The sequence below is a fragment of the Choloepus didactylus genome, chromosome 2, assembly GCF_015220235.1.
Source record: "Choloepus didactylus isolate mChoDid1 chromosome 2, mChoDid1.pri, whole genome shotgun sequence".
Lineage (NCBI taxonomy): Eukaryota > Metazoa > Chordata > Mammalia > Pilosa > Megalonychidae > Choloepus > Choloepus didactylus.
In genome coordinates, this window is record NC_051308.1 from 102145401 (window position 1) to 102158505 (window position 13105).

General features: G+C 39.5%; 1 protein-coding gene across 4 annotated transcripts in view; it reads right to left on the bottom strand.

Annotated features, from left to right (window-relative positions):
• The window catches only part of DDR2 (discoidin domain receptor tyrosine kinase 2), a 159643-nt gene that overhangs the window by 60673 nt on the left and 85865 nt on the right, over positions 1-13105 (bottom strand). For 3 of the 4 annotated variants that reach the window (XM_037825470.1, XM_037825469.1, XM_037825471.1), the window contains 2 exons: positions 8782-8875; positions 6715-6823 (listed from right to left, as the gene is read on the bottom strand). In XM_037825470.1, coding sequence (XP_037681398.1) covers positions 6715-6823; positions 8782-8875 — 203 coding nt within the window. The remainder of the gene's footprint in view (positions 1-6714; positions 6824-8781; positions 8876-13105) is intronic. The other variant, XM_037825472.1, reaches the window with a different exon arrangement.

The window sequence follows — 13105 nt, forward strand, 5'->3', positions numbered from 1 at the left end:
AAGGGCAAAGAATCCAGCATTTATTAATCATTTTCTGTGTGCCTGACCCTGTACTAGGTACTTGACATATATAGTCTCTTAGTTAATCTTTATAACAACCCTTAAGGAAGTAACAGGTGCTAGATGAGAAGACTGAGGTTCAGAGATGCTAAAACTTTGTCCAAGCTCACCCAGCTAGAAGGTGGCAGAGGCTGGATCCAAAGTTAGTTCTGGTGATATTCTTTCCATACATGTTTCCTCCCAACATTTCACCTCCCTGACTCTCAGTTTCCTCATTTGTAGAAGGTTAGATTAAACCTATCATTTGTAGCCTTTCTGGAACTGGTTGCAGACTTGAGAATCAGATATTAGTTAAAGAGCTTCTCCTTTGGAAAATGTGTTTTTGCCTCCACACATTAAGTTTGAGCTAGAATTTCAAGGGGTTCACAAGGCCCTGAAGTCTATTCATAGCTAGTCCATGCATGGTCTCTGAGGTTCTCTCTAACTCGATATTCTCTGAGTCGAACACTCCATGGTAGGCAGTAAGCACAGAAATCAAGGGTGTGTGTACTGGAGTGGGATTCAAACCTGGCTCTGCCACTATAATGGGGTGTGATCTTGGGTGAGTTACCTAATGTTCCTGTGCCTCAGTTTCTCATCTGTGAAACTGAAATAATAATACCATGTATTTCATAAGGTTATTGTGAAAATTGAATTTGTTGAAACCACTTAGAATGGCAGCAGGAATATAGTAAGTATTCAATAAATATTAGTTGGTACTATTTGTCGAGTTGTGCATCTTCTTTTTCCCCATTGGGTACAAACAAGAAGGCTCAAAGGATATATGGGGTATATGAGCCTCTGTTATCCCCAGAGAAAAATCCTTTTATTGACAGGAAGGATCCCAGAGGCCACCCTCAGGCTAGAGACTGACAAACAAACATGCAAGCAGAAAAAAAAAAACCCTATCTGAGCCGTATCTAGCATTCCTCACTTAAGAGAAATTCAACCAATTCAACCAGGGAGGTCTCTTCTCAGCCTTGTTATCTCCCTCCCAGGGCCCAGCTCAGGCCTGCTACACACACACACACACACACACACACACACACACACAAAGCAGTAGCCCCGAGGCCTGGTTTCAGAAACCTGAAACCAGCACCACATTCTTGTTAACAGATGAGGCCATAAAAACCCTCTCAGCACATTTCTGTGGACATGAATGATGAGAACCCAGGGAAACAAAAATGATTTTCCACTTAGGAAATGTGTGTAGGTGAATTAACATGTATCAGCCTTGGTGGGCAAGGAGGGGGCGAGGAGTCGGGGGCAGCTCTGGGCAGAAGGGAGCTAGAGTGCCCCTAGGGCTTCAGGTGCTCTGTGAGGACGTCAGTCTGGAAAGACTTCTACCTCCAGCCTTCTGGCTTAGAATGCTGAAGAGGCTAAGGTTCCTGGTGTGAGCTCTAGATGATCCTGTTAGTCTTGCTCTAGTCTTTAGCCCCAGGCTGTTCATAAAATCCCAATTACTTCTCCCTCCCATAAATATACACTGGAAGTAGCAAAAATGAAACCATGAGACTGCATATCCATACATGATTAATTGAGAAAAGTCATTTACTCAAATCCCTCCCTGAGGGGCCAACTGGTATGGAGGAAAGAACATGGAGCTAGGACCAGGTGCCTTGGGTTCCTGTTCCAGCTTTAACATAGGCTAGAAATGTGATGGGGCAAACCACCTCAGGGCATTGTTGGTGCCACTTTGATTCCCAGTTCCCTCATCTGTCTCTAAAGTCCTTTCCAATATTCTAGGCTTACGTTTGCCTAGACATCAATGTACAGACCTAAGAACTCTCTGGAGCATGGAACTGATGCTGGAAAGAGCAAAAACCATGGTGGTGTTCTGATATTTGGCGCCAGGAGGAGAAGAGCTTCCCCTTTCCAAATCACAAACCCCAAATGGCTTTGTTCCTTCTTTCAAGGTGAAAACATTCTAGACACCAAAGAACCTCACCGCCACCCCCCACCCTAGAGCTCTGAACTGCTAGCAAGTTGCCTGCTTCCTATGAGGGGGAAATGTGATAAGAAAATAGGAATTGCCAGAACTGCTCTGGTTCTGGCTCTGAACCACAAGATTCCAAATGCATGGGTTGCCTATTGGGGAGAAGGGGTGTTTCTCCTTTTCTCAAGCTTAAGTAGTGGTCTCAAGGCAAGTCAGAAGGGTGGGGTCATCTGCCCCTGGGTTCTACACACATAGCAGTTCTTCAGTTGGCTGGGTGAGTCCTCAGACCCCTGTGCTCTGTTTTCAAGATAATCAGGTCACTTCTACTCATCATCTTATCTTACCTGAAAAAGCACAAGGTCCTGGGCACCTGCTAGCCATGTTAACAGTGGTTATAACGCTCGCAGAAACCTGACTCTGGTGACTGGTCTAACAACCACTATAGCCTGATGTATTCTTGATCCATGTGGTGGAATCTAAAGGCTTCACTTCCCCACGGAGGTACCCTCAGCTCTCCTACCAACCCCAGCAGCCCAGCCCAGATTGAGCATGAGGGGAAGATTTACCCAACAGGGAGATGGGAAAGCAGCCCCTCTGGGTCAGCCTCTACAGGCCACCCCATATGCACCTCTCCCTCCTTTTCAGTCATTGTTACACTGTTTCTCCTGCTTGAAATGCTTCTTCTTGGCCCCACCTTGGAGTGATTTCTACCACCAAGAAGCTCCTGTGGTTTAGGTGTCAGGCTAGGGCTGGGTTTCTATACTCAGCCTTTCACTAGGGGGGTATTTTAGCATTTAAATTTGAGAAGTTGATTAACCATCTCCTCTGTGCTTAGCCCTAGAGGCAAAATTTCCCTAAAGCTCAGACTTCTGATACTTGAGTCAGGGAAGTGGCAGGAGTTGGGGATAAGTGGTCTTTCTTACAAAAGAACAGTCATGCAAGTTCAGGACCATGCTTCCAAGCCTCAAGTCCACCAATACTTCCAATACGGATAGTAACGCTCCACGCCATAAAATCATAGCAATTTTATGACAGAGGCATCTAATTATTTAATCCATCTTCATCTCCCTACAGGGAAAAGGACTAAGAAAGAATAAAGAGAAGAATAATGACTTGCTCAATATCACACAACTCATTTGTGACCAAGCCAGGATTATAAGCAGGGTTATTTCTCAAAATAATTTTCTAAGTAAACTAAATACATTTTTTTCCTAAATATATTGCAAAAAAATTCATCAAATTATTCTAATAACATCCAAATCATTTGTAGGTTTGTTCAAAAATGATTTGCAGAAATTGTTGGTGTAATCATTTGCTTGATGTAGATGTCACTAGCTAAATTATAACTCCTACCTAAACCATAGTTTTGATATAGAGATCTGCCTCAAACTCTTCCAATGACTTTCCCATTGAATTGACAGTCATGGGCTCCTGGTCCTGGTGCAGTTATAAGCTGATTAAGTACACTGCCCCATACTGATGACTGCATATACATATCTGGATGTCAGTATTTCTCATATGGACCTACACAGCTATACCACAGCCCCCACTGAAAATTTCATCTTCAGTACTGGCAATGCCACCAAAATCACCTGCTCCACCACCTGCTCTGCTACTCCTGCCAAAGCTCAGATGCTCTAGAGCAGTGGGTTTACAGTCCCCACTGCCTACTTACCTGGATCAGCTATCTACATCACACTAGCACCGCTCCCTAACCTCCATGGGGTGACACCTATAGGAGACTTATGGTCTCAGTAAGTAAAGAATTTCTTTCAATATCAACAATATTATTCATCCTCTCTTGGCTTCTGCTAAAGTAACAGCAATTACATAAGACATTTTTCTATATTGACTTTTTTAATTCAACATCTTGATTATAAACTCAGTTATGCTAATAGAGGAAGCTTGTTGACAAACGGTATTGTGAAATCTTCAACAATGAGCTCAAACTAATGAGTTTATTTTAGACTTTATATTATCACTTGAATTTACTGCTTAGCCCAGTTACTATCTTACTCTTACATTTGCAAACCCATAATTTATAATCAACAATCAATGAAAATGTATGTCAATATTTTAATAACTGAACATACATTAGATGTATTTATAACCCAGGTCTCCAAACTGAAGTCCAGCATTCCATCTATTATGAAATGTAGCCAATCTGTGGGAAAAATCTACTGGCCAAGAATTTACTGTTACATCAGTGTTGCAGTAGATACCAATTAGAGCTCCTGATGAGTCATCTATGCATTTCCTATATGCTTACTCTACGGCCAGCAGTGTGCAAGTCATAAGACACCATCAGTTCGAAGCTGTGACTAGACCTTTAACAGTGATGATGGATGGCAATTTCCTCTGACTTAAGTTGGTAAAATAGGAAGCAATGGTAGAGAAAAGGATAAGTCTTTCAATAGGCCTCAAATGGCCCATGTTCCTATAAAGATCTTTATTTCTTTTTCCTTGGCAAAAAAAAAAGCCAAAAGAAATTCCTGAAACCAGGAGTAAGAAAAAGAATTTTTAAGATGACTGCTCTCTTCAAACAGCCCATTTCCTGCTCCCAGGTTACACTAGTGTACTTTAACACAAAAGGCCAGCACTCCTTGTTTAGTCGTTTAAATGTCCTCATGTCATACCCGTACTTATCACCAAAACACCCTGTCATTCAGTGCACCTACAGCAACCATTCCTTGCAGCTCAGGGCAGAGACAATGACACCAGGGCTCTGAAATGTGGTAGGAGGCAACCTAACTTGCAACATTGGGTGAGAGAAATAGGAATACACAGCAGAGCACAAAAATGAATGCTTGGTGCCCAAGGTCAGGATCTGAGATGTACCACCTCAGCTCATTACAAGAAAGTAACCCAGCACAGGATTTACTCAACCAATACATCTTTGAATTTAAGGAGTTTTGATTATATTTCTTATTGGTGGGATAAAGAATAGCCCATGGAAATGTCATTTTTGGGAAGGGAAGAGTGTAAGCATTTTCAAAAATGTACCCACGTGCTATAGAAAAAGGACAAAATGAAACAACCTCAAGAACTGAAATATGGCATGGAGCAACAGGGCCTCTCCTGTGCTGCTGTGGAATGGTAAATTGGTAAGATCACTTTGGAAAACTCTTTTGCAGTATGTATAAAAGCACATCACATATTTCCATATGACCTAGCATAACCTAGATAAACACCCCAAAAACTGAGTATACATTTCTACCAAAAGACCTGCACAAAAATGATCATAAGAAATAAGATCATTATTCATAATGGCCCCAAACTAGAAACTATCAAAATTCCCATGCACAGTAAACTGGATAAATAAAATAGTCATACAAAGTAATATTGTACAACAAGGAGAATGAACAGTTGACAACTGCGTGCAACAACATGTATGAATATCATAACAAAACATGGGGTGAAAGAAGCCAGACACAAAAGAATACATATGCAGAATATGAGTCCATTTAAATAAAGTACAAAAGCAGGTAAAACTTTCTATGTTGTTTGAAGTCAGGATAATGGTTACCTGGAGTGGAGAGGGGAAGAGACTGGAAGGAAGAATGAGGGGGGCTTCTGGGGCTTCTGAAGTGCAGTGAAGTTTTGTTTCTTAATCTGGGTACTGTTTATATGGTTCTGTTCAGTTCATAAAACTCATAAGGTGAACACTTAAAATATGTATACATTTCTATATTTATATTTGTGGCAGAATGAAAAACTATTCCAATTCTTTATCCTTCTCTGTAGTCAGGCCTTTACAGTATAATTTTTTATATGTACCCTCCACTCTGAATCTGGATTTGGCCATAAACTTGTTTTTAGCCACTAAGATCTTAATGAACATAACTCAAGTACAGACTAGAAAAATTCTCAGGTTTCTGCCTCTGCTCTTGCTCCTTTGCAATTTCCATGAGAAAATGTCCAGGCTAGTCTACAGAGCACAGCCAAGATGCTCCACGTATCAGAGCCAAGGCCACCCTATATGAGCAAATAGCAAGAAGACTCCTAGATTTGTGAGTGGACTCAGACAAACCAGAAGAGCAGTCCAACCAAGCCTGCCTAAATCACCAACCTACAGGCTCACGAGCAAAACAAATGCTTGTTTTGTGGCACTGAGCTTTGGATAGATTGTTAAGCGACATTACTGTAGTTAACAAACAAGTGATAACAATTGCATACTTCAATTTAAATTTTTAAGATGTAATACAAAAACAAATGGGCCTGAAAGGTCTCCTATGCGTCTATTTTTGTGCATGGTCATACTGTGTAGGAAACAGAGCCTACCTGAGAATCCACAGGACCAGGATGCCAAAAGGTTAACAGGGCATCCAAGTTAAAGTCAGGCCTAAGCCAGGCAGAAACAATTGGAAAACCAATCTGCATAAATTCTCCAAGGCATCTAAAAATTCTCTCCTTCTGTTTTTCCCAAAACATGCAGAAGCAAATGGTTGTTTCTTCCCCAACTGCTCCACCTCACATTAAAAAAAAAAAAAAAAAATCCCTTCTATCTTACTCTACTGTACTCTGTATCAGAAGCCCTCTCTCAGTATTTAGTATATTATATGTAGAGAGAAATCGTATTAGTTTCTATTCAAAATGTGGCTTTGCCCACATTTCACCATGGAGGTAAATAAACAAACGACCCTTTGGATCCCATTGGCATGGCCTTTCCCAAGGCGAACACTGATAGGCTTGAACATTCAGCTGCTGTTCTAGCATGTGGCTAAGTGAGGCTGTGTTACCTGGGTTAACCTGGGCTTTTGCAGAACTCAGGATAGGCAGCAGCAGGAGCAGCACCAACGGCATTCTGGGAGTCAGGATGATCTCAGAGGACGGTGCTGGAACTGAAGTCTGTGGCCCACCAAAAATGAAAACAAACAAACAAACAAAAAGAGTGAGCAGAGAGAGGAAATGAGTGAGGCAGATACCACCAACAGGAATAAACCAGATTTTCACAACTAAATTTGTATTTTTACAGTATTTATTTCTATATTTAGGACTTAGAACCATAGACTTTGGGAGTTGAATGGGACTTAATTTCAATAATCATGTATTATATTGTAGACTCATGGAATTAAAATGAACAAAACTATAGCCAGGTGACAAAGTTTTACTAAGATAAATACTTACCTAAATGGTGAATGGTAATCAAGTAAAGCTTATATTATGATCTTAACTGATGTTATAATTTTTATATTGGTTCCAATATTAAACCAAGGAAAACATTCAATAATTTGATTGTGTTTGACTTTCAAAAGAAATAAGCTCAATATTTATCTTGATTCATTGTCTCTGCAATGATGCCTAGGATTCTGTATTTTTAAAAGTTCCTTCAGAATGATCCATGCAGTAATCAATTAGAGTTGGAGACATCAGTAGGAATTCATGTTTGGCTTAAGAGCAAACAGATGGTAATATATAGAAATATTTATAGATATGTGCATATACACAGGTTAGATGACACACACGTGCCTCCTTGCTCTATCAGCTAAGAAGGCCTAGAAGAACAACACCACAGTAGCAATGAACACACTCAGTGTCCAGATCTTGGTTTGTGACACCATTCTCCAATAAAAGGAACCAGCGCTCCATGAAGAAATGGCTGTTTCTAGGACTGGGACAGAAGATACCCAAGATGAGCCTGGAGCATCTTGTAGTGCCAGAAAGTAAGAAAGTCCACAAAAACAGCATTAATAACAACATCAAAAATAAACCCACAATGATGGGGATATGTCAAAGAAATACAGGAGCCAACTGAAAGATCTCCCAATGGTCAAAACTGGAACAATTTAAGCAATAAAATAAGTAAATAAATAAATAAATCCAAAGTATTTAATAAATATCCATAATTCTATATTGATATAAATAAATGGTTGAACAAATAAATGGGGAAGAATAGACAGATCTGCCATGAAGATTAATTCCAAATAATTAATGTAGACATTCCACTGTTAAGGAGGTGGAGTATAACTTCCCATTCCTTAAGTGTGGGCTACTCATTAGTGACTTTCTTCCAAAGAGTAGAGGATAGAAAGGGAGAAAGAAAAAAAAAAAAGAAGAACTTTACAGTGGAGAAACATGACAAACCCTACCTCAAGCCTGATGACCAAAGTTAACATCAACAGTATTAAGTCATATTGATGTGAGGTAATGAGAATGGCCTCCGTGGTCTTGTTCCCAGTGTAAACAAGAGAAAAATCTTTTTATAAAATCCCGATTGAAGAACATTATACAAAATGTCTTACTGGTACTCTTCAAAACTGTCAAGGTCATCAAAAATTAGAAAAGCCTGAGAAACTGTCACAACCAAGAGGAACCTAAGGAGACATAATGACTAAATGTAATGTGGTGTTCTGGAAGGGATCCTGGAATAGATATAGGACATTAGGGGAACACTGGGGAAATATAAATAATTGCGAACTTTAGTTAATAATAATGGTTCACTAATTGTGACGTATATATCATACTAACTTAAGATGTTAATAGAGAAAACTGGGTGTGGGTATACAGGAACGCTTGGTACTGTCTTCTAAGAAGTACATCTGTAATTGTTCGAAAAAAGTTTATTAGGAAGGAAGAAAGTTAGTTCCCCCAGGTAACACTAATAATCAACCAAATTTCGGATTCACTGTTAGGGTAACAAGTAGCACAAAATTACAACAGGAGAGAAATCCCTTTAAACTGGAGTGATCAAGGAATGCTTCATGGAGAAATCAGCATCTGATCTGAATCTTGAAAGATGAGTAAGATTTTAATGGCCAACAATGGGAATGGAGTAGGTCGGAGGATAATATGGTTAAGGCACTTACTTGATGAAACAGAAGCTTTCTATGATGTTTTCTAGGCAGTAGAATTCCACCCCAGGAAAGTGGTAGAAAAGTCAGATATTCAAGGTGATCTTGCCTAAAGAAGACGAAGCCAAAACAAATCACAAAAGAATAGTGACACCATGGTATGTACGCGAGTTAAGTGGGAAGTGTGATCCACAGACCACAAAGTGTTACGAGCATAGATTTAGTTGGGGTAAAATATGTGTCTCAGTGTACCCACCCACTGCCAGCAGCAGGAACACTGTGTTCCCATAACCAAACATGCCCAGAAAAAGAAACACACAAGCAGGTCTTGCAGATGTGGGTCTTGGCCAGTGTCTAGCCCTAGCCAGAGAGCATGGTCCAAGGATTTCCTTCCACAAAGTCCTGAGCACTTTGAGTGCAGCCATTCAGTAAGTGCTGAGGCCCAGGAATGGCCAGGCTAACCAGCCTCTCCTAGCAGCCTCGTGCAGAAGAGTTCTGCGATCCTCTGTCCTTGCAGCATTCTTCCTTGTGGGTTACTGGCAATAGCTTTCTCCCCTCTGTAACCTTCTTCAATGGTTCCTCCCACAAGGAATGTTTCCTGCACCTCATTCCCTCCTTCCCCTTCAACAAACCATACCCTGTGTCTACCTCTATTAAAACCTCCATAACTGTGTTATAAAAATATCTATTTACTCATTAGCTACAAAATGACTCATTCTTATATCTTCAAGGTAATTCTTTATATCTTGTACAAGGTAGGTGTTAGAACATACTCAGTACTCAAAAAATGTCGAATGACTGAATCTTCCTTTTGGAAACTATCACTTGGCCTCAAGAGGTAAATGACCAAAAACCAGTGATTATTTCAGCATTGTGTTCTTAAAATTAAGGTGACCAGAGGCTAACAAAAAAGAAGGACCACAACATACATAGGAAGACAATAACAATACAATATACGTATCTACCACATGCCAGAGACTATCCCATGGAATATTCACAGTAACCCAGCGAGGTTTGTTTTCATCAATAAGATAACTGAGAAGGAAGAGGTTAAAGTTGATTAGGTTATACAGGTGATAGGTGCCAAAACTCATATGTGAACCCACGGTTCACATTACTTCAAATCCACATGGTTTTGTTTGTTTATCACACTACACCATACTTTAAACTGACCCCTGCCCACCTCACTAGAGGTATTCTGCTTCTCAATCTCTCCATTTCAGTCACGGTGGGTTTTCTTTCATTTCCTTCTTCCTTTTCTTTCTTCCTTGACCCTCTGTCAAGGAGTTTCTTACCTCTTTTGTATAATTCAAATCTCTACTCAGTGGTCACTTCCACTGTGTAATATTCTCTGATCCCCTTGATTGTTACATGCACTAAATGAATATAATTTTTCTATACAGAATTGATCATTATTTCTAATTTTATATTCATTACTGATCGATTAGTGCCTGCCCCAACATGAGCCCCATTTTTATTTAATTCTTTGTATTCTCAACAGCTACCAGACTGTTTGCAGAATGAGTTAGTGACTGCCTCAAGACATACAGCCAGTGATTGCATCTAGCAATTCCAAGTTTCATACCCTAAAAGGAAATAGCCCCAAAGCTTATTGTAAGCAGACACCATCCTCTTCTGCCTCTTTCAATGAGACTTTCCTAGGGTTCAATGTTTAGGCAATGGGACATACGAACAGAAGCCATAAATAGGCATGGAAGAATTTCAAGGAATTGGAAAGGTCCTTCTCTACTCACTCCTTTGGTTAATACTAGAAATTCCTTTAACAAGCTATCCAAGTTTTAAAAAACCTAAAATACCCATGGTCAAGTCATTGGCCTTCATTAATTATTCAGCAACTATTTCTGAATGAGAGCTATTTTATATAAGGTGGCCAGGAATGGCCTCTCTGAGTACAGGACTGGCACAGAAATAGATAAGGAGAACAGTGAAGAGAACAGGCATCCTAGAATAGACTCATGTACAAACGGGAATTTATGATATGATAAGAGGGGCTTTTAAAATCAGTGAAGAAGTTTCAGTTGATTCAATAACCTTTTCAGAAACACATAAAGTTATATCCATATCTCATATAATACACAAAAATAGAGTCCAAAATATAAATACAAAAATAAAAAAGTATTTCAAGAAAATGTAGGGGAATTTGTAATAAACTAAAGGCAAGGAAGGCCTGCATAAATAAGACATAGAAAGCAAAAGTCAAATGAAAAGAATGATAATTTTTTCCATTAAAGTTCAAAAGTATTGGTGAGGATGCAGAGCAATAGGAATGCTGCACACTGTTGGTGAGAATATAAAATGATGCAGCCACTGTGGAAAACAGTTTGGCAGTTCCTCAAAAAGTTGAACATAGGGCTATCATAAAACCTGGCAATCCCACTTCTAGGTATATACTCAAAACAACTGAAAGCAGCAACCTGGACAGATATTTGTACATTAATGCTCATAGCAGCATTATTCATAATAGCCAAAACGTGGAAGCAACCCAAATTTCCTTCAACAGATGAATGGATAGACAAAATGTGGCATATACACACAATGGAATATTACTCAGCCTTAAAAAGGAATGAAGTTCTGATACATCTCACCACATGGATAAGCCTTGAAAACATCATGTTAAGTTTAATAAGCCAGTCATAAGGGGATAGATACTGTATGATTCTCCTTATATGAAATAGCTAGATATGCAAACTCATAGAGACAGAATGTAGAGTACAGTTTACCAGGAGTGGGGTGGGAGGCAGTGGGAACGGGGAATTAATGCATAATGAATGCAGGATTTCTGTTTGGGGTGTTGGGAAAGTTCTGGTAATGGATGGTGGCAAGGGTACTGCAACACTGTGAACGTAATTAATCCCACTGAACCATATGCTTGGGAGTGGTTGAGATGGGAATGTATATATGTTTCCAATTTTTTTTTTAAAGAAAGAAAGATCAACTAAAAAGACTATGACAATTAAATGCAATATATGATCCTGGATAGGATCTTACAATGGAGGAGAAAAAGTTCAAAAGGACATTATTGGGACACAAGAAAAATTTGGAATATAGACTAAGCTATATATCAACGTTAAACCTCTTGAACTTCGTAACTAAACTTAAGGTGGTTACATAAGTGAATACCTTTGTTCTTAGGAAATGTACATGGAAGTATTATGTGTTGTAAAAAAAAATCTTATAAAAAAACTTGTAAAAATCTATTATCAATAGGAGGGTAAAATAAACTAGGGTGTAGCCCTACTGTGAAATACTGTGCATCAGTAAAAATGAAATGAGTTACAGCTATATGTAGTTATATGTTAGATGTCCATGACATGTTGTTAGGTGAACAAGCAATTTGCAATATTTATGAAAAGTGCATTATATGTTTTATAGGTAGATACACACACATGCATGCACACACTCACACATATATGCATATATAGAGAGAACAGGTCTGGAAGGTTAAACACCAAGCTGATAAGAGTGGTTCCCTCAGAGGTGGTGTTGGAGATGGTTTGCAGTGTTTGGCAGGAAAGATTGGGAATGGTGAGAAAAGGAAACTTTAGTCTTATTTGTAATGTTTTGCTTTTTAACAAGAAGAATGTGTTCATTACTTATATAATTTATATTAACTTTTCTGACAAAAAATTTTCTGGTGAGGGGGAAAGTAACAGAATCTTGAGGGTACTTTTCCAACTCCCCATGCATACCCCAGAGGTTGAAGGTATGGAAGGACCATGGCCTATATCTTGAGAATCACTTGTGCATTGAGAGAGTACTGATTTGTGCATTTTGCACATCAGTAGCATGGATGCAGAAAACAGCTGAGGACTGCTGATTTTTCTTTTCTTTTTTAGAACAGTCTGTACTTTTTTAGGTGGTTCCAAATGCATGATTATTTCATTGAGCCTCACAACAACCCTGTGGAAAGGGATTGTCATCCCCCTTTTACAGAGTAGGAAAGTAAGGTCTTGAGGCACTTCTCCCACAATGGAGGCACATAAACCTGGTCTGCCCCTGTTCCCCATTTATCATGCTGAATTTAAATTAGCCTCTTTATCTGTCTATCTCTCAAGCCAGTCCATGAATCATCTGGGGTCAGGGCTCCTGCTTATCTCACTATCAAAATGAAATTAACTGACCTGCCAGGGCCAAGAAGCTAGAAAAAGACAGAGTTAGGACCAGATTCCAGTTTCTCTGACTCCAAGACCAATGTTTCTCCTCCCATAGCTCAATATTTTCCAAGGAATGCCAATGGATATGTGGCTCAGAGAGAATAGATCCTTTGTAGTAAAGAACACACTTCCCTTTTCACAGGCAAAATCCTCTCTCCTAGCCA